Source organism: Pinus tabuliformis, chromosome 2_1, assembly GCF_031772625.1.
Source record: "Pinus tabuliformis cultivar Carrire ecotype Pingquan chromosome 2_1, CPIR1, whole genome shotgun sequence".
Lineage (NCBI taxonomy): Eukaryota > Viridiplantae > Streptophyta > Pinopsida > Pinales > Pinaceae > Pinus > Pinus tabuliformis.
This window is the reverse complement of record NC_142299.1, coordinates 343,009,496-343,032,519: the sequence shown is the minus strand read 5'-3', so window position 1 is coordinate 343,032,519 and position 23,024 is coordinate 343,009,496. Positions and strand designations below refer to the sequence as shown.

General features: G+C 38.8%; 1 protein-coding gene and 1 long non-coding RNA gene across 3 annotated transcripts in view; both read left to right on the top strand.

Moving 5' to 3' along the window:
- The window catches only part of LOC149200261 (uncharacterized), a 32,969-nt gene extending 22,877 nt beyond the window's left edge, over positions 1-10,092 (top strand). For both annotated transcript variants that reach the window (XM_089399543.1, XM_089399542.1), the window contains exons 10-12: positions 9,575-9,652; positions 9,743-9,819; positions 9,938-10,092. In XM_089399543.1, coding sequence (XP_089255669.1) covers positions 9,575-9,605 — 31 coding nt within the window. In that variant the 3' untranslated portion in view covers positions 9,606-9,652; positions 9,743-9,819; positions 9,938-10,092. The remainder of the gene's footprint in view (positions 1-9,574; positions 9,653-9,742; positions 9,820-9,937) is intronic.
- Positions 10,093-15,007: 4,915 nt separating this feature from the next.
- LOC149200260 (uncharacterized) lies at positions 15,008-20,378 on the top strand. Its single transcript, XR_016253347.1, has 5 exons — positions 15,008-15,093; positions 19,279-19,355; positions 19,474-19,685; positions 19,826-19,907; positions 20,299-20,378. It is a non-coding gene; the product is annotated as an uncharacterized LOC149200260 (long non-coding RNA).
- The last annotated feature ends 2,646 nt before the right edge of the window (positions 20,379-23,024 follow it).

Sequence of the window (23,024 nt, the reverse complement as noted above, 5' to 3'; positions counted from 1 at the left end):
GGACGATGATCAAAATCCCTCTGATGACAATCAAAGGAATGACAAATTCAATAGCAAAGGAAAGAGGAGAGCTGGGAATCTAGGAAGAGGACAACCATTCAAGAAGGCTAGAAGTTCTAGGATGTATTAAATGCACCTGACCTCAAAAAGGACCTGGTGTCCGTCTCGGCAATGGAAGACAAAGGCTACAAGGTAACCTTCAACGATGGCAAGGTACGTATATGGAAAAATAATGTTAAAGACGCCTTTACTCTTGGGTTTCGTGTTGATTCATTATATCTGGTGGATGGAAGTCCGCTTGGTGTCATGTCTTATGAAACATCTCTTCAGTCCGAATTTTGGCATTGGAGGTTTGCCCCCCTTCATTATAAAGCTCTACTCGGTGTAAGACAAATGGTGACAGGGATGCCCAAATTCCGAGTAGAGAAAGAAGGTGTATGTCCAGGATGTGCTGAAGGAAAGCTCAAAAGGGGACCATTCCCCTCAAGCCAAAGCAAGACCTTCGATATATTACAGTTGGTTCTCTCAGGCATACCTGAGGCCTATGTCACAGGGTTCGGCGAACCTGAAGCTTCAGGTTCGAAATTCGGCGAACCTGTAAAAAAATTTGAAGTTCGTTCAGGTTCGCCGAACCTGAAAGTCGAACCTGAAGGCGAACCTCAACGAACCCGAACCCAGTCGAACCTAAACGAACTTAAACGAACCTGAAAAATCGAACCTGAATAAAAAATCGAACCTGAACGGATTTAACGCGAATTTCAAGGGTTTTTTTTTTAGGTTCGATGGTTTTTTTTGGCGGTTTTAGTTGCCTGTTTGACAACGAGTTAATTGGTCGAAAGGTGTGTTGCTCGCCCACATCATTTTATCACATCAACACCTGTCACCGAGCGATCCCAAACGTAAACATAAAATACGTAGTTAGAAAGAACCGCTGACCTCCGCAATGCTGTTCCCACTTATGTTCTCCCACATGCACATACATATAAATAGTTAGTTTAGAAGGACACCCATCTTTCGTATTTTGTTTACGGACTGCACAACAATGGCGGGCAAGAGACGTCGCGATGACAGAGAGAACCCTAAAAAAGAAGGCACTCCCCTTACTTCTACGACATTGAATCCTAACTGGGCACAGCTCAAAGCGGTAAGTTTCATATTACCCCAAATTCGTTTCAAACATAAAATCGTCTGCGAATCGATGTTTATGCCCAAAACTGAAACAAGATAACGATACCGCAAACATGGTGTTCTGATTCTGATTCTTAAATTTGCAGAAACTGAATTCTTATACTGACAAACGTAAACACTTCAAGCCGAAGGCCAAAATAACACAATTTCGGGCCTCAGGAGGGAAAAGTTCAGGTATAATGATGAGTTTCAGCTTATTCGAAGGGTTTACAGGGTTCGGTCGAGTTCTTTTTCGTTTATCTGTAATTGTTCTGTCCACAACAACAAACTTTAAAATAAAAAACGTGATATAAGCGTCGAATACTCTGAATTTATTAAACAGTTAACAATCTATAACAAAGAACATTTCTAAAAAAATGACTTGTTGTTATGATCCTATATAGCAAAAAAAGCACTACTACTGCAAAAGACTAAGATGGTCCGAATAGTAGCGGAACTATAACAGAACTAAAACCCCAATTGAATAGAAGTAATTCAAAAATAGCAAATTATTACGGCCTAAGAGCCATTAACTCTGGATAATTGTTTTGAGTCTTTGTCTAGTGATACCTTCATTGAACCCTATTATTTACCGTGAGAAATAAAACAATCTCAGTACTACTTTTATACCGAGAGTCTTGGCTTGAACCATCCAAACGCCCCATGCCTGCTATTTGTTAATATTCAAATGCTGTATCTACCTTACCTTTTTCTGTACGACCGGAATTTATTTTGTCATATATATATATATATATATATATTGAAAAATATGTATAGTCGAACCTAATGCCGAACCTCATTCGAACCTGATCGAAAAATTCGAACCTGAATCGAACCTAATCGTTGTCGAACTCGAATTCGAACTCGAACCATGTGACATAGCCTGAGGCTGGCATTAAGAGGGAGACTACCACACATACTCCTGAGCAGAATGGTGTTGCGGAAAGGAAGAACCGTACGATTGTGAAAGCTGTCCAGAGACTTCCGAAGTTTCTATGGGTAGATGATGTAACAATGCCTGATGTGGAGGAACCCGTATCCACCTGAGCCTTCCTCTTCTAGGAAGAGGCTTTCATGGCTTAGGGGGATACTTGATGCTGCTGAAGGACATGCTGCACCCCAAGGAACCTTCTATGAAAGTAAGAAACCTAATAGGTATCAGGGATACCTGACCATCATGAACACGATCATACAAAATAAGCCTTCATCATTCTCAGATGCCGTCAAGCATCAAGTATGGAAGGATGCTATGACCAAAGAATATGAGTCTATTATGGAGAATGATGTCTGGGAAGTAGTTCCCAAACCACTGGACAAGACAATTGTTACTTCTAAATGGCTTTACAAGATAAAGTTGCAGCAGATGGAAGTATGAAATCGTATAAGGCTCGTTTTGTTGCTTGTGGTTTCTACCAGAAGGAAGGTATAGACTATGATGTGATATTTGCACCTGTTGCCAGATATACGACCATCTGCTTGATCATAGCCCTTGTGGCTTCACAAGGATGGAACCTACATCAGATGGATGTCAAGACCGTGTTCTTGCATGGTTCGATCAAAGAAGAGGTCTATGTGGAGCAACCCGAAGGATTTGAGATTTATGATTGAAAATCTCATGTATGCAGGTTGAAGAAGGCTCTCTATGGGGTGAAGCAAGCACCCCGAGCATGGTTTGAGAGGATCGATAACTACTTGATGAAGCTAGGATTCACTAGGAGTGAAGCCGATCCTAACCTTTACTTAGGTTGAAGATGACAAGCCTCTCATACTGTTGTTGTATGTGGATGACCTCTTTCTAACAGGCGCATACCCTCTCATTCACAAATGTAAGAGGGAGCTGGCTTCTGAATTTGAAATGAAGAACCAAGGACTTGAGGTGTGGTAGAAGCCAAGGGAAATTTTCCTATCTCAAGGAAAATATGTGGTGAATATTTTGAAAAGATTTGGTATGGTGGACTGCAAGCCTGTGAGTACCTTGAGGATCTTAACTTTCAGAAGTTATATGGTAGCGATGTCGGACCAGATTTGGGAAATGCCTTTAAGTTTCAAAAACTCATTCGCGTTGATGTTCTTGGTGAACCTCCGTCCGAACATATGTTTTTCAGTTAGCATTGTGAGCTCATATTTGGTTGAGCCTCATTAGATTGGTGCCAAGAATCTTCTGAGATGTCTTCAGGACACAATCTCTCATGGATTTAAATACACTGCTAGAAATATGAAACTCCATGATTATTCGAATGCTGATTAGGTAGGTAGTGTGGAGGATCACTTGAGCACTCTTAGTGCTGTTTCTCTTTGGATTCTGCTTCAATATAATGGATGAGCAGGAAGCATAAGTCGGTTGCCATAAGCACTGCCGAGACTGGATACATATCTACGAGTATGATCTCGTATGAAGCTGCCTGGTTGGGAAAGCTCTTCAGTGAGCTGTTTGAACACATACCACTGTGATTCTCTGTAACAACTAGAGGTGGGATTCGATTATTGAGGAATCCCGTATTCGTCGATTGCTCCAGCAAATAGACATCATCTGGGATATGGTAAGTCGATGAGCAAGGAGGCTTCATCGCATTAAGATGATGTACAAGTTGATACACCTTGTCAAAGCCCCGAGCAAAGATCTAATCTGCGATTTTCCCAAATGACTTGGAGTCGTCAAGGAACCCTTGTACAAGGGTCTTGCATGTTGCATTCATTGAGCTCTGGGAGCTCTGAGGGCTTGCGGTTCTTACTGGAGCAACACACAACCACAGGGTGACTCACCCTCCCTTGGTTGTGCGCTTTGGAACAAGATAATTCGCTCTCTTGTGGGACAAGATGATTCGCTCTCTTGTGGAACAGGATGATTCACTCTCCTGTGTAGCAGGATGATTAGTTCTCCTATGAGGCCTGGATGATGTGTTCTCCATGGCGATTGCAGCAGGATTGATGTGTTCTCCTGTGAGGCTTGGATGATGTGTTCTCCATGGCGATTGTAGCAGGATTGATGTGTTCTCTCGTGAGGCTTGGATTGATGTGTTCTCCATGGCGACTGTAGCAAGATTGATGTGTTCTCCTGTGAGGCCTGGATTGATGTGTTCTCCATAGTCACTCTAGCCGGATTGATGTATTCTATTGTGAGGCCTGGATTGATGTGTTCTCCATGGCAATTGTAGCAGGATTGATGTGTTCTCCTGTGAGGCCTGGATTGATGTGTTCTCCATGGCGGCCTGGATTGATGTGTTCTCCATGGCGATTGTAGCAGGATTGATGTGTTCTCCTGTGAGGACGGGATTGATTAAGTTCTCCTGTCGAGACATCCTACCCATGCAGTCTGGGACTCATGGGAAGTACCTCTCATCTGATCAATGAGTAGGGAAATGAAGTTAGGGACCATAGTAGTACCGATGGACGCATCGTTGTATCTACCGTACTCCCTACGCTAGGATGACCTCCATTGATCTGGGATCAATGATACTGGTCTGGGACTAGTGGTAGGAGTGGTACATTCTATGACACTGACTTCGGGTCGGTTGTTATTGGTCTGGGACTAGTGGTACGCACTCTGAGACTGACTTTGAGTCAATGGAGGATGTTACTGGTCTGGGACCAGTGGTAGGAGTTGTACTCACTATGACGCTGCCTTCGGGTTGGTTGAGATTGGTCTGGGACCAGTGGTACATACTCTCAGACTGACTTTGAGTCAGTATGATACATCCTCGATCATTTCTTCTTCTTCATATTTCGGACAAAAGCAGAGCAGAAAAAAACAAAGCAGAGAAGAGCATAGCAGAGCAGAGCCGTACAGATCAGTACAGGGCAGAACAAGACAAAGCAGAACAGGCAGAATAGAGCAAAGTAGGGCAAGGGTCAGGCTGTACAAGGCAGTGCATTTGATGGATGAATAGTAGCGACTGACAGACAGATTGCAGATGAAGTTCTCCCTAGTTGAGAGGGAGTGTTAAAATTGGCAACCAGGGCCAAACTTCATGTGGGTCATCTTATTCATGGCTGATAATATGTTCATTAGATTCCTCTCGTTGAGAGGTGTAGGATTGATCTAAAGATCATCCAATTCCGATAAGTATTCATGTAGATATGAATTTATTTTGATTATGAAATTATTATCAAGCCAACCTACAACTCATGTAGGTTCAGAAGCCCAACAATCACATCTATTCAAACATCAATAGTTGTGTATAAATACAGGAGAACATTTCCTCACTTTCACTTGCTCACATCTCATCACATCTCTTTCTCTCTACTACGCAGAAAAGAGTCTCTTCTCTACTACGCAGAAAAGGGTCTCTCTCTCACACATGTGAAGCCGGAAGCTGCTGAAACTGAAGCTGCAACTATAGATCCGAACATTGACCAGCGTGGACCATCAAACCTCCTCTTCTGATCTGCGTTGTAGGTTCATTTGAACCTCCTCTGAAGGTTGCAACTTTTGGTGGTGGAATCAAGTCAATCTGACGGTCGGTTTGCGAGATATCGACTGCCCTAGTTTGAAGGAAGCTGCTGAAACTAAAGCTGCAACTGTAAAAGTAAAGTTTGACCTACGTGGACCAGAAGATATCCTCATCTAAACTGCGCTGTAGGTTCATCTGAACCTCCTCTGAAGGCTGCAACTTTTGGTGGTGGAATCAAGTCAATCCGACGGTCGGTTTGCGAGATATCGACTGCCCTAGTTTGAAGGAAGCTGCTGAAACTGAAGCTGCAACTGCAGAAGTAAAGTTTGACCTACGTGGACCAGAAGATCTCCCCATTTGAACTGCGTTGCAGGTTCATTTGAACCTCCTCTAAAGGCTGCAACTTTTGGTGGTGGAATCAAGTCAATCCGACAGTCGGTTTGCGAGATATCGACTGCCCTAGTTTGAAGGAAGTTGCTGAAACTGAAGCTGCAACTATAGAAGTAAAGTTTGACCTGAGTGGACCAGAAGATCTCCTTATCTGAACTGCGCTATAGGTTCATTTGAACCTCCTCTGAAGGATGCAACTTTTGGTGGTGGAATCAAGCCGATCCGACGGTCGGTTTGTGAGATATCTACTGCCCTAGTTTTGATGATAAAGCTGCTAATGCTGATGTTGCTGATCTAGGGTTTGCTTCTACTGATATAAATTAGATTTATTGTACTATTTCTCTCTGCTGAATTATTGAAGATAAAAGAAGATTTGATCAAAGGGTTTCCCCACACATTGTGGGGTTTGTCCCTGGCTAGCCGCCACATCTTGTGTCTCTTGTCTTGGCTTGTTCTCTGTCGATCGTTTAATGTTCTATCTGCACTTTACTTTATGTACATGTGATTGCTAATCTGTGGAATATAATAAGAAAAAGAACATACCATAACTTAACAAAGGTTGATCACCTAGGAATGAGACCCAGTGCCTTGTCAATTGGGAGAAATGGAGTCAAGATTTCCTTTGATTTAAGGTCTTCGCTCTATCAAGGAGACCTACACACCTCTTTGCTAACCCTAAGAAGCAGTAACTCGGCCACAATAGGTATTTATACTTCACTTGGCAAGGATTGATGGAATTCGAGGATGCAATATGCAATACAAACCTCTAGGAACATTCATTGACATCATCTACGAGTAATGCATGCAATACTTCAATAATCTTAGTGTTTTTCAAGAATTCGCAGTAATTAGGGCTCATACAAGAACATGACTATATATTCCATGTATTAAACATGCAACAATGTAAAATATAACATCAAAATAACATTTGCAAGATAATGCGAGTATATCCATCCATCAAACTTGCAAATAAAAGCTCCAAGACAAGATAGAAAAAATCCCAAACATCAAAATGCATCAATAACATCCAATTTTGTCCAACAATTGCAAGTCCGAATTCTTTTACAAGAGAAAATCTCAATCCAAATTATGATGATTTGCAAAATGTGGCTCTCCTTTAATTTATATGAGCCTCTCACAAGTTTGAATGGACTAATTAACCTAATGAAGCCCCTATAAATGTTTTAAAGTGCAAAGTAACAATGACTTTGGTGAGAAGCCCACCAAATAGCTCAAATGTGTGAAATAAGCCTTCCCAATGAGGCCAAAATGATAAAATAATGGTGCAAAGTGTCGTTGGAAGGCCTAGATGAGTCCTCAATGTGCCATGACAAAGAGGAGGAAAGCCTTCCTAATGAGGACAAAATGATAAAATAATGGTGCAAAGTGTCGTTGAAAGGCCTAGATGAGTCCTTAATGTGCCATGACAAAGAGGGCTCCAAAATGATAATCAAGGGGATGACCCCTTGATTTCGAAGCAAAACATCTTGTGATACTCGAAGGTGCCCCTTGGGCACAAGAAATGGTCTCATGGGTCTCCAATTGAATCAAACATGTCAATTCTCCACCAATAAGGGCTATAATGATGGCATGTGACCTTCCCAGTCTCTTCAGATGAGACAAAACCCCATCTGGGCCTTGGATCAACTACCAAGGCTTGGGTGCAAATGTGTGGCTGACTGGGCAACATGATCCAAGTGCATCATCATCTCTGTATGGCCAGGGCAGAAACAAGCAGTGTGTGGCACTGAAGAAGCCCATGGCGTGGAAATCAATGCTTTGTTCCAGTGGAGGCCCATGGCGTGGAAATCAATGCTTTGTTCTAATGGAGGCCCATGGCTCTGAATGCTCAGCCTATAAGTGCCATTATGACCCTGTGGAGGGCTTAGAACACCATATAGGGAGACGGACTCCAAATGGATGCTCACCTGCAATCATGTATAATATCCAATGTGTATGCTCACCTTCTAGTACAACAATCCATTAGTATAATTGAGTAAATAAGCTTGTTAATCAAGGGCAAAACTGGACACTTCATGGTGGCATGCCTTCCAAATGGGCTTTAGAGTGTACACGTGTTAGCAAACTCAACAAGAGAGGTTAATGAGGGACCCTATTAAGTAGTTTCACCTCTAAGGAAGTAACAACTCCATGGTGCATCCGTATAATGATAGGTGTCATATGAAATGATGGTGGATTGGAGTGGGGCAACAGGGAAGGCTCCAAGCCACATGCCATGGTACAAGGGTAGCTATAATGAGGGAAGCCTACGCATTGGGTGCATAGATGTAGGAGGGAGAAATCATGGTATATGAGTTACCCCGACCTTTGTTTTTCCACCCTTCTTCATATCCCTTTTGCCTTTTATTGGTTTTACTTTCTATTAACTGCTCGAATCTCCCTGGGATGAGACCACTTTGTGTATTATAAAGAAGTGAATACCCCCTTAAGGTTGGGAAGTTCATCACCCACTAGGGGTTGGGACAATCATGGGTTCCTTAATGCTGCGAGGGGCACATATAGGGGCCCTAGGAACCAAGGTGACGACCATAGTGATAGGTGGTAGATCTCATGTTTACTTTTGTCTGAGCGCAAAATTTTATGTCATGGCGATCTTTTGCATTTTGTGGTACATTTCCTGTTATAAGTGGCCAATATATACTTTTAACATTCTTTTTATTAGCATCAACCTTCGCGACATCATTCCAGGCTGGACGGAAAGTGTGGACAAGGTGTGGGGAAGGCTAGCACCTTGTGGGCCTAATGGAGAAATGTGGACCCGGATGGGAAAACTATAAAGAGGGGTTATAATGCACCGAGGGGAGTGATATATGTGGTATCGGGAAAACAAACCTTGCAACCAAAAGCGGGGTTTCCCATGTAGTGCCACTCCTAAAGGTAATAGCCAATAGAGGTGATCCCACGGGTCTAGGATACAAGATTAACCACCAAGTTGGGACAAGGGAACAAGAGTATAATCCAAGCCCATTCTTTTTGTCGAATCCCCCCACTAATCCATGTTGAAATGTGTCCAAGAAAATCATGCATAAACACCCAATTACATAATGAAGAGCCATACGTTAGAGGTTGGAAGGCCCACCTTCAAACATACAATCATAATAGATGGGCGAGGGCAAATAATGGCTGGCTTAGCTAATAGAGAATTTTGGCACATCGAACTATCTGGTGGCTGCAAGGTGCTGTTAGCTGCAACTTGAAGACAAATCAAGGAGAAAAATTCTCCTATAGGGGTCACCCACTGGAAGTGGGTAAAAGTGCCCTAGAGAGGAGGATGGTAATGCTGAGCCAGCAAGCATATTTGACGTTCAACCATTCAACCATTGTGCTAATAGACAACAGTATTGCGTTATGGCACCTACGATTTTTGTTGTTGAATATGTTTAAATATGCTTAGGGCCCTCTTACAAAAAGAATTATTTCTCTTATGGTAACATTGATTGCATTATTCCTAGTAGAATTACATCTAGTTTAGAAAATTTATATATTTTTAGATATAACATGGAATATAAAAGGAGTGGAATTAATTTGGATAACAAGTTCATGCTTTCAACTCTCTAGTTTCACTTTTATTAGAATTCTAATAGTTTATCGTGTAGCTATTGTAGATGGTTGATTCTGGTGAGCACAAATACGTGAAATACAATATAGATTATCCCCCTTTATATAACGAAACTCAAAGACAGGTATGTTCCATATTATGGTTGATTGTTACATTCAGCTCTCTAGTTTAACTTATATAATGATTCTGATACGTTATTTTGTATTTGTTGTAGATGGCTTTTTCTGGTGAGCACGACTAATTGGAATACAAAATGGACTGTCTATTGTTATGTAACAAACTCTAGAAGAGGTATGTTTCCTATTATGAATAATTATTGGTTTTGAAATATGCTTATCATTACTATATTTCTTTGTATTTTAACCTTATTCATCCATTTATTTATTTTTATTTTATTTTATTTTATCAGAGGAGGAGAGGACATTGGAGTAGAGATAATGCGCAAGGGGGGAGTTTGCAATTTGTTGTTTGTTATCTACATGTTTTGTTTTTGTTGAGTTTGAGAACGAGAATGCTGTGTGTTGTACTCGTTTTTTAATTTCTTATAGTTTGATCCTGGTTTCATTTGCAGGGACAAAATAAAAGAGATGAGATAGAGGTTATTATTCATAAATGAAGGTGAATCACCTTAATAATACACAATGCACTTCATTAACAATTATCTTTTGCTCATTCGTGATCTCATTTGCTTGCTTTTCAATTTATTATATGTTTTATATGTGGTATCATACTTAACTATATTTATATGCTTTGTGTAGTGAACGACAATAGTTGTAAAGTTTATGAAGGTCAAGTGGCGAAGATACAATAGACATGCTACGATCGCAACACAAATGATCGGTAAGCCATATTTTTTTCGTACATAATACTTAGTGTGCTTTAATCCACCAAAGTATTTGTTGTTTGCAAAACAATTGATTCTTTTGTCATGGCTTCAAAGTACCCTTCAACCAATCAACCATCGTGCTAACACACAACACTACCGCCTTGTGGACCCTGGTATTTGGGGTGTGTTGACCACTACTGGTCAACTGCCCATGCAGTACACCTCCTTTCTGTTGGCAGAGAGGGGTAGCCCCTGAGCGACATGTCCGTGCCATCCTGCCATCATCAGCAGTTTGATCTTTTTGATTGTAAACCCAGTCTGCATGTATAAATTGTAAATAACCTTAGCAGACACGAGTCATGTATGTATTTTGCCTAGGTGGACCTAACTTTCTGATGATAATCTACGTCCCGGAAGGTTTTTCGTCTCACCGATCCACGGATCGGCAGAGTTTTCCTTCAAACCTGACCCCAAAGCCGGGATTGATTTTGTCATTAGAACTTTAGGAGAATCCTAGTGTGTTGATCTGCTAGATTATCGTGGTGTCGCAGAGCTGGGTGATTTATGAGGGTTTGTATTAAATGGGCTTGTCCCTTAAGATGTAATTTTGTAAAAGTCATGATGTAATGAGTCCTGAGGGTCGAGAAATGTTTTAAATCCCCTCATGAGTCCTAGGTCCTAGGTCCTAGGTGATGTTTCCAACGGCTTAGTTTGATGATCCATCTAAAAATGAATAAAAATAATAAAATAATAAAAAATAATAAAAAAATTAAAAAATGAAGCAAAAACCCTAACTAATAAAATAATAATATTTTAAGTTAATAAATCGACGGATGAGATCAAGAGATGTCTTGATCCTCATCAACCGTCGAGATCATTTCTGCATGGATCACCCAAAACTAGCCGTTGGGATCATTTCCTTTATATAGGGTCTTAGGGGGTCATTTTAGTCATTCGATCTGTGAGTCTAAGACTGAAGAAGCTCTCTTGTAAATCTGTTTCTGGTTAATAAAGAAGACTTTGGGGTCCATATCTTGCTGGTGTTACTCTCTTGAAATGCTGTGAGATTGTTTTAATTTTCTGCATATGTTATTTTCAGCTGTTAATAATAGCTTTTGTAGAGTATTGTGGGTACAGGTATCTTGCTCACTTGCTAGGGTTTGGGTGCTGCTAGGGTTTCTGGAGTAATGGCAGGTATCTCCATTACTGTTTGAGATCTAGCAGCATTTTTGCCCTCTTTATTGACGATTGTTTTGAGCTGTGCAGAATAACATTTTCTGAAGGAATTTTGTGGGCGTTCGGGGAAGTTCTCGGCTGAACCAGCCAACTCCCGCAAGCGTTTTCTGCTGAGCCCAGTGGATTTGATCCTGGGTCTATCATTCGGTTTTATTTTTCTGATCTGCATGAGAGAATTTCTGAAGTTTTTTTTCACAGTGACAATCTGAAATTTCTTTTCTTTAAAATTTTCCTGTGCCTATTGCTGAAATCTGGCTGTTAAGGGGCCAAATCTGTAAATTTATTAGCTGTTTTAGGGTTTACTGCAATTTTTTTTTTGATTTTAGGTTAGTTTTGAAGGGTTTTACTTTAAAATTTTGTGTATATCTGTCGGGTTTTGTTTTCTTCTTGCAGGTTACAGACTTGAGACAAGATCTGGAGTTTTCTCGGTCCTTTGGGTGCTGCGTTGATTTATTGACTATTTGTTTGGCTGGCCGTAGAAGCATTAAGGCCCAGAAATCACGTATTGAAGGGAACATATTTGGATGCAAGGGTTTTGCTGTTCTGTTACCCACGTAAAAAAAATGTTAGGCTGCCTGCAAAATTTGCGTGAGTCCCTCCACGTCGTTGCTCCATGTAGCTGATAGCCGTCGAGAGAAAAGAGCTGCAAAACGAAATCTATACGGGGTTGGTTTGTATATGCATAGCGTCAGGTAGCAGGTCCAATCTAAAACGAAATCCGTCCCCTTCTGGCCATCGAATTTCTGGTGAAGTTACACAGGTGATAACGTGAATTGCTTCCGATTCAGTTGAGAAATATCGCATGCCAGGTGACATTGCTGGAATGGTGATGCGTTGTTTTGGTCAGCGCTTGTTTATCGTTTTCTGATTGACGGCTAGGGTTCCCACGCAATATTCGTGACCAGTTTTGGATGCGTTTTGTTGTAAGCTGTCTTCCATGGGTTTGTTTTACACATCTGCGCAGAGCAAAATCAAACACCAGAGTCACGTTTTCAGTCAGAGCAGGCTATGAAAATCATAGGGTAAGCTGAAGGGGCGTACAACGTAACTCCTTGACGGCTTGAGGGAGTATTCTCTGAGCTCAAATCGATCTGGTAAACCTGTCAATGTGCCTAAACCGATTTAAAAAACCAGGTAAAATTCGCTTATTCCTATTCCTCTTGTGCTGGCCGAGGTTCTGTGGGCATGCGTAAAAAAAAAACGTTCAGGTAAATCGATTTTATTTGTGGTCATGTATATATCTGCGTTCTTTTAATTTTAATTCTTTTTTTCTAATAGTTTCGTTTAGTTAGATTTCAATCAAACAAAAATAAAAATAAAAATAAAGGAAAACATTTACGTTAGTTTTTTTTGTTGTTGTATATATCAAGAGTTAGATTACTAATTTTACATTTTGTAGATTTTGATTTTTCATAGTTTTGATTTAGATTTTAATATTTGGTTCTTAGATTTATGTTTTAGATTTAAGTTAAAGTTTTAGATTAGTTTTTTTTATTTTTATTTTTGGCTTTAGATTTATGTTAGATAGAGTTTAGAGTTAGGTTCTGTTGATTTTAGATTTTAATATTTAGTTTCTTCTAGATTAGATCTTTATTTATAAAAAGGAAATAACAAATAAATTTTTTTTTTTATTTAGTTTTAGATTTTAGATTTTTTTTTAGATTTAGTTTTAATTAGATTTTAATTTTTTTTTGTTTTATTTTTGATTTTTGAATTAAAAAATATATAAAAAATAAAAAAAATATATATATATTTTAGGTTTTATTTTTAAATGATTAGAATTTAGTTTTAAAATTTTAACCTTTTTAGATTTTTAATTTCCAGAAAAAAAAAAAATAAAAAATAAAAAAAAAAATTGAAAAAGATTTAAAAAAAAAATAAAAATTTTGTGGGAAATTATTTTTGCCAGTCTCAGCGGTTTTTATGTATATCTTTCATGCTGGGATCTAAGTTTTCAAGCCGAGATGCGAAATTGATATCTGGTTAATGGTTTATAATTCTCGTGGTATTTTAAGGCATTTATCTGTTAAAATTTTCAGTTGCTGGATATCGTTTTGGTCATTCTAAGAGCATTGTGATTTCGCTGATGATAGATGATTGCTGTTCATGGTCCATATCTTTTTTATATCATTTAACAAGTAATCGTTTTAACCACAATCTCTTAAGGCACTGGTCTGCTAAATTAAACAAATCAATCAAGTGCTTTTTCATATCGTATCTCGTGTCTCCCAACCAACTGGTCGACAGTTGGTCTCATCATCTCACAGGGTCTACCCCCCTTAGCCGCGGGAGACAGGCTTAAACGGAGGGATCGGGGATCAGAGTGACAGCCCCCGGTCTGAGCGTTGTCGTGCCAGTTTGCGCGACAACAGGGTGTTCAATATGTTTATATATGCGTAGATTCCTTTTCTAAAAAACTTACTTCTTATGAAAACATTGTTTGTATTATTCCTAGTAGAAGTACACCTAGTTTAGAAAATTTATATCTTTTTGAGATAAGGTGGGGAATATAACTAGACTTGAACTAGGTTACATGATAATTTCATTCCTTCAAAATCTCTAGTTAAACATTTATTAGAAATCGAATACTTTTTTGTGTATGTATTGCAGATGGCTTCTTCCAGTGAGCATGTATAGATGAAATACAAAATGGACTCTCCACTTCTATATAACAATCTCAAAGAAAGGTGTGCTTGTTATTACGATTAATTATTGCGTTTGACTCTCTAGTTTAATTTAAATAACAATTATAATATCTTATTTTGTACCTATTGTAGATGGCTTGTTCTAATGAGCACGTGCAAATGGAATACAAAAGAGAGTGCCCATCATTATGAAACAAACTCTAGGGGAGTTTTGTTTCCTATTATGAATAATTATTTATTTTGAAATATACTTACCGTTACTATTTGTGTGTATTTTAACCTTATTCAACCCATGTTTTTTTCTTTGAACACAGGAGAGCACATTGGAGGAGATATGATGTGCAGAAGGGATGTTTGCAATTCTTTCTTTGTTCTTTTCTGGATGTTTTGTTGAGTTGAGTTTGAGCATGGCCATGCTTTGTGTTGTACTCATTTCCTTTGTTTTTCTTTGGTTTGTTTTCTCGGTTTTTGTAGTTTGGTCTTGGCTTCAGTTGTTGGATGTTTTTTACTTGCTTTCCTTTGCTTTGTCTTTTTTTTTGTATGTTTTTTGTAGTTTTGCCTTGGTTTTGTTTGTTAGATGTGGAAAAGGAAACAAAGGAAGCAGAAAGAAAAATTTGAGGTTATTGTTCATAAATGAAGGTGAGTCACCATAGCTATATGTAGTGCACTTCAGTTAAAGTATATTTTGCTAATTTGTAGCTGCATTTGTTTGCAATTAAATTTATTATCTGTTTTATCTTTGCACTTTTAATCACGTATTGATCTTCTTTATATAGTGAACAATTGCAATTTTACAGTCTACAAAGGTCAAGTGGTGAAGATGCACTAGACATTCTACAAACATGGCACACTTGATGGGTGAGGCATACTTTTCTCCTACAAAATACTATTGGCTTGCAATACACTGAAATGTTTGTTGTTTGCACTATGATTTATCATTTTGTCATGGTTTCAAGGTAGCATGATCTTATTCATGGGTGTCAGATTCAAGATTTTTCCCTAGAACATTGATATGAAAGAGATGAAAAAGTTATACTAGGGATCATATGTTCAGGGTTATTATTCATCATTGTCGCTACTATAATATTCGTGATGGGAGGGTAGGTATGTGCATGGTTAATTTATCGCTTATTGTCTTTGTTATTTAAGTTCATGTGGTATATTTGTGATCTCATATAAAATAGTACTTTGTCTAGTGACTGATTACAACTGTAGTGTCTGGGAGGGTCAAATGGAGAAGATACCTTAGGTAAGAGCAGAACGACTAAGTGAGTTATGTTGTTTTCCAACACAATAATGTTATTATTATTCGCTTGCTTGATGTTTTATCGTTCTAGCATGGTTCTTAGGTAGTAGTGCTCAATTAGTGTTTTGACATATACATCAAAAGTTATTTTTAAATTTATATGCTTTCTTACTGCACATCACATGCACAACCCCACAATATGTGCCTGTTGCCACACAATCTAGAAGAAGCCCTAGGAGTGGTGTCCAAGGGACAACCTCTAGACCAATTGACAACAATGGGATAAAGACCCACTGTCACCTCAGTCAGTATCCCCTACGCTTTATGGACTTTCACCAATGGGAGGAGTCCCAATATAAAGGAAATCACTTGAATGATGGGTCAATGGCAAGGTATGATGTGATTTCCAAGCCCCATTCAAAGGAGAGACTCAAACAATGGTTCAATGCTTGAAAAATATTAATGGATCTCCATGAAAGGCTTATGTGGAGACCTAGACCTAGGGGAAGATGTTATTCAATTGCAAGGGATACTCCTAGACCTAAGGCTTCCTAAGGACGCAACACACAAAGCTTAGAAACCAATATAGAAACCTAGAAGAATCCAAGCGAGGCCTAGGGCTAGTTGATGATCTTCGATGAGATATCTATTTCAAGCAAGGATGAGAAAGGCTCAAAGAATGATTAACTTCCTTTGAGTTTTCTAGAGCAAGTGACCTTTGGAACGCCACTAATCGAAGAAGTTTAAGGGTAGAATTGCCATTGGAGCTAGGACTTGAGATTTCTCTCAAACTAGCTGCGAGAATTTCCTTAAATTTTGAGGGCAACGAGAGGAAACCACGACGCAATAGCCTACCAACTTGCTCCTCAAGGTGACCTCTCTTATGCAGTTCGCACTAGGCCCTAGTTGACCTTCTATGATTAGGGCAAAAATTTGAAAAGGTGAAAGAAAGAGGTTTGAGGTTGATCACCTAGGAATGAGACCCAGTGCCTTGTCAACTGGGAGAAATGGAGTCAAGATTTCCTTTGATTTAAGGTCTTCGCTCTATCAAGGAGACCTACACAGCTCTTTGTTAAACCAAAGAAGCAACAACTCGGCTACAATAGGTATTTATACTTATGCAATACAAGCCTCTAGGGACATTCATTCACATCATCTATGAGTAATGCATGCAATACTTCAATAATCTTATCGTTTTTCATGAATTCGCATTAAATTAGGGCACATAGGAGATCATGACTATATATTCCATATATTAGACGCGTAACAATGTAAAATATAAGATCAAAATAACACTTGATCCATCCATCAAACGTGCAAGTATATCCGAATTCTTTTGCAAGAGAAAATTTCAATCCAAATTATGATGATTTGCAAAATGAGGCTCTCCTTTAATTTATATGAGCCTCTCACAAGTTTGAATGGACTAATTAGCCTAATGAAGCCCTTAAAAATGTTTTGATGTGCAAAGTAACAATAGCTTTGGTGACAAGCCCACCAAATAGCTCAAATGTGTGAAATAAGCCTTCCTAATGAGGCCAAAATGATAAAATAATCGTGCAAAGGGTCGTTGGAAGGCCTAGATGAGTCCTCAATGTGCCATGACAAAGAGGAGGAAATCTTTCCTAATGAGGACAAAATGATAAAATAATGGTGCAAATTGTCGTTGGAAGGTCTAGATGAGTCCTCAATGTGCGATGACTAAAAGGGCTCCAAAATGATGATTAAGGGAATGACCCCTTGATTTCCAAGCAAAACATCTTGTGGTACTCGAAGGTGCCTCTTGGGCACAAGAAATGGTCTCATGGGTCTCCAATTGGATCAAACATGTCATTGCTACATCAATAAGGGGTATAATGATGGCATGTGCCCTCCCCTGTCTCTTCAAATGAGACAAAACCTCATCTGGGCCTTGGATCAACTGCCAAGGGTTAGGTGCAAATGTGTGGCCGACTGGGCAACATGGTCCAAGTTTATCATCATTTCTGTATGACTGGGGAAGGAAGAAGCAATGTGTGGCACTGAAGAAGCCCATGGCATGGAAATCAATGCTTTGTTCTAGTGGATGCCCATGGCTCTCAATGCTCACCCTACAAGTGACATTATGACTCCGTGGAGGGCTTAGTACACCATATAGGGAGACCAACTCCAAATGGATGCCCACCTGCAATCCTATATAAGATCCAATGCATATCCTCACAATAGTGAAATTGAGTAAATAAGTTTGTTAATCAAGGGCAAAAGTGGACACTTCATGGTGGCATGCCCTTCCAAATGGGCTTTAGAGTGTAGACGTGTTAGCAAACTCAACAAGAGAGGTTAATAAGGGACCCTATTAAGTAGTTTCACCTCTAAGGAAGTAACAACTCCATGGTGCATCCGTCAAATGGCAGGTGTAGCTATAACGAGGGAAGCCTACACATTGGGTGCATAAATGTAGGAGGGAGAAATCATCGTATATGAGCTACCTCGACCTTTGTTTTTCCACCCTTCTTGATATGCCTTTTGCCTTTTATTGGTTTTACTTTCTATTAACTGCTCGGAGCTCCCTGGGATGAGACCACTTTGTGTATGATAAAGAAGTGAATACCCCCTTAAGCTTGGGAAGTTCATCGCCCACCAGGGGTTGCGTTAATCATGGTCTCCTTAATGATGCAGGGGGCACAGATGGGGGCCTTAGGAACCAAGGTGATGGCCATAATGATAGTGGGTAGAGCTCATGTTTATCTTTTGCCCACGCACTAAAATTTATGTCGCGGTGATTTTTTGCATTTTGTGGTGCATTTCCTTTTATAAGTGGCCAATATATACTTTTAACATTCTTTTTAGCCGTGTCAACATTCGGGACATCGTTTCAGGCCCGACCCAAAGTGTGGACAAGAGGGGGGAGGCTAGCACCTTGTGGGCCAATGGAGAAATGTGGACCTAGATGGGAAGAGTGTAAAAAGGGGTTATAATGCATCGAGGGGAGTGATATATGTGGTATTGGGAAAACAAACCACACAAACAAAAGCAGGGTTTCCCATGTAGTGCCACTCCGAAAGGTAATAGCCAATATAGGTGATCCCACAGGTCTAGGATACAAGATTAACCACCAAGTTGGGACAAGGGAACAAGAGTATAATCCAAGCCCATTCTTTCCGCCGAATCGTCCCACTAATCCATGTTGAAATGTGTCCAAGAAAATCAAGCATAAACACCCAATTACATAATGAAGAGCCATACCTTATAGGTTGGATGGCCCACCTTCAAACATACGATCATAATAGATGGGCGATGACACATAATGGTTGGTTTAGGTGACAGAGAATTTTCAGACATCGAGCTATCTGGTGGCTGCAAGGGGCTGCTAGCTACTAGACAACGGTATTGCCTTGTGGCACCTATGAATTTGGTTGTTGAATATGTTTAAATATGCTTAGATCCCTCTTACAAAAAGAATTATTTCTCTTATGGTAGCATTGATCGCATTATTCCTAGTAGAATTACATCTAGTTTAGAAAATTTATCTATTTTAAGATATAACATGGAATATAAATGTAGTGGAATTAATTTGGATAACACGTTCATGCTTTCAACTCTCTAGTTTAACTTTTATTAGAATTCTAATTATTGTGTATCTATTGTAGATGGTTGATTCTGGTGCGCACAAATACTTGAAATAAAATATGGATTATCCCCCTATATATAACGAAACTCAAAGACAGGGATGTTTCATATTATGGTTGATTATTACATTCAGCTCTCTAGTTTAACTTATATAATTATTGTAGTACCTTATTATGTATTTGTTGTAGATGGCTTGTTCTGGTGAGCATGAGTAATTGGAATACAAAATGGAGTGTCTATCGTTATGTAACAAACTCTAGAGGAGGTATGTTTCCTATTATGAATAATTATTGGTTTTGAAATATGCTTATCATTACTATATGTGTTTGTATTTTAATCTTGTTCATCCATTTATTTATTTTTATTTTATTTTATTTTATCAGAGGAGGAGAGGACACTGGAGTAGAGATAGTGCACAAGTGGAGAGTTTGCAATTTTTTGTTTGTTGTTGTCTACATGTTTTGTTTTTGTTGAGTTTGAGAATGGGAATGCTTTGTGTTGTACTCGTTTTTTCATTTCTTGTAGTTTGGTCCTGGTTTCGTTTGCAGGGAGAGAATGAAAGATATGAGATAGAGGTTATTATTCATAAATGAAGGTGAATCACCTTAATGATACACAATGCACTTCATTAGCAATTATCTTTTGCTCATTCATGACCCCATTTGCTTGCTTTTCAATTTATTATATGTTTTATATGTGGTATCATACTTAACTATATTGATCTACTTTGTGTAGTGAATGGCAACAGTTGTAAAGTTTATGAAGGTCAAGTGGCGAAGATACCATAGACATGCTACAAACACAACACAAACAATAGGTAAGCCATATTTTTTCCTACATAATAATTATTGTGCTTTAATGCACCAAAATATTTGTTGTTTGCGCAACAATTGATTCTTTTGTCATGGCTTCAAGGTACCCTTCAAACAATCAACCATCATGCTAACACACAACACTACCGCCTTGCGGAACCTAGTATTTGGGGTGTTCAATATGTTTTTCCTTTTTTGAAAAAATTACTTCTTATGAAAACAGTGTTTGTATTATTCCTAATAGAAGTACATCTAGTTTAGAAAATTTATATCTTTTTGAGATAAGGTGGGGAATATAGCTAGACTTGAACTAGGTTACGTGACAATTTCATTCCTTGAAAATCTCTTGTTAAACATTTATTAGAAATCAAAAACTTTTTTTTGTATCTATTGCAGATGACTTCTTCCAGTGAACATGAATACATGAAATACAAAATGGACTCCCCCCTTCTATATAACAATCTCAAAGAAAGGTGTGCTTGTTATTATGATTAATTATTGCGTTTGACTCTCTAGTTTAATTTATATAATAATTCTAATATCTTATTTTGTACCTGTTGTAGATGGATCGTTCTAATGAGCACGAGCAAGTGGAATATAAAAGAGAGTGTCCATAATTATAAAACAAACTCTAGGGGAGTTGTGTTTCGTATTATGAATAATTATTTATTTTGAAATATACTTAACATTACTATTTGTGTGTATTTTAACCTTATTCAACCCATGTTTTTTCCTCTGAACACAGGAGAGCACATTGGAGGAGATATGATGTGCAGAAGGGATGTTTGAAATTCTTTCTTTGTTCTTTTTTGGATGTTTTTTTGAGTTGAGTTGGAGCACGCTTTGTGTTGTACTCATTTTCCTTTGTTTTTCTTTGGTTTTTATGTCAGATTTTGTAGTTTGGTCTTGGCTTCATTTGTTGGATGTGTTGCTTTCATTTCTTTGCTTTGTTTTTTTTCATGTTTTTTGTAGTTTGGCCCTGGTTTCGTTTGTTAGACTTGGAAAAGGAAACAAAGGAAGCAGACAGAGAAAATTGGGGTTATTGTTGATAAATGAAGGTGACTCAACATAGCTATATGTAGTGCACTTCAGTTAAAAGTATATTTTGGTAATTTGTGGCTCCATTTGTTTACAATTAAATTTATTATCTGTTTTATCTCTGCACTTTTAATCACATATATTGACCTTCTTTATATAGTGAACAATTGCAATTTTACAGTCTACAAAGGTCAAGTGGTGAAGCTGCACAAGACATTCTACAAACACCGCACGCTTGATGGGTGAGGCATAATTTTCTCCTTCAAAATAATATAGGCCTGTAATACACTGAAACGTTTTGTTGTTTGCACTATGATTTATCATTTTGTGATGGCTTCAAGGTAGAATGATCTTATTCATGGGTGTTAGATTAAAGATTTTTTCCCTAGAACATTGATATGAAAGAAATGAAAAACTTTTACTAGGGTTCAGATGTTCAGGGGTTATTGTTCATAATTTCGCTACTATAATATTCGTGACGGGAGGGTAGTTATGTGCATGGTTAATTTATCACTCTGTATATTTTTTATTTAAGCTCCTGCGGTATATTTGTGATCTCATATATAATAGTACTTTGTCTAGTGACTCATTACCACTGTAGTGTCTGGGAGGGTCAAATGGAGAAGATACCTTAGGCAAGAGCACAACGAATGAGTGAGTTATGTTGTTTTCCAAAACAATAATGTTATTATTATTCGCTTGCTTGATGTTTTATCCTTCTAGCATGGTTCTTAGGTAGTAGCACTCAATTAGTGTTTTGACATATACATCAAAAGTTATGTTTAAATTTATATGCTTTCTTACTGCACATCACATGCACACCCCCACAATACGTGCCTGTTGCCACACAATCTAGCAGAGGCCTTAGGAGGGGGTGTCCAAGGGACAACCTCTAGACCAAATGACAACAATGGGACAAAGATGCACTATCACCTCGGTGAGTTTCCTCTACGCTTTATGGAGTTTCACCAATGGGAGGAGTCCCGATATAATGGGAATCACTTGAATGATAGGGTCAATGGCAAGGCATGATGTGATTTCCAAGCCCCATTCAAAGGAGAGACTCAAGTAATGGGTCAATACTTGAAAATGATTAATGGCTCTCCAGGAAAGGCTTATGAGGAGACATAGACCTAGGGGAAGATGTTATTCAACTGCAAGGGATACTTCTAGACCTAGGGCTTCTTAAGGAGGCAAGACCTCTCTAAGGGCTTAGTAGGATGATTAACACACAAGGCATAGAAACCAATATAGACACCTAGGAGTATCCAAGCGAGGCTTAGGGCTAGTGGATGATCTTCGATGAGATATCTAGTTCAAACAAGGATGAGAAAGACCCCGAAGAATGATTAACTTCCTTTGAGTTTTCAAGAGCAAGTGACCTTTGGAACGCTGCTAACCAAAGAAGTTTAAGGGTAGAACTGCCATTGGAGCTAGGACTTGAGATTTCTCTCAAACTATCCGCGAGAATTGCTTCAAATTTTGAGGGCAATGAGAGGAAACCACAACACAATAGCATACCAACTTGCTCCTCAAGGTGACCTCTCTTTTGCAATTCGCACTAGGCCCTAGTTGACCTTCTATGGTTAGGGTAGAAATTTTAAAACATGAAAGAAAGAGGTTTGAGGTTGATCACCTAGGAATGAGACCTAGTGCCTTGTCAATTGGGAGAAATGGAGTCAAGATTTCCTTTGATTTAAGGTCTTCGCTCTATCAAGGAGACCTACGCAGCTCTTTGCTAACCCTAAGAAGCAACAACTCATCTACAGTAGGTATTTATACTTCACTTGGCAAGGATTGATGGGAATTCGAGGATGTAATATGCAATACAAACCTGTAGAAACATTCATTCACATCATCTATGAGTAATGAATGCAATACTTCAATAATCTTAGTGTTTTTCATGAATTCACATTAAATTAGGGCACACACAAAATCATGACTATATATTCCATATATTAGACATGTAACAATGTAAAATATAACATCAAAATAACAATTGCAAGATAATGCAGGTATATCCATCCATCAAACTTGCAAATAAAAGCTCCAAGACAAGATAGCGAAAATTTCAAACATCAAAA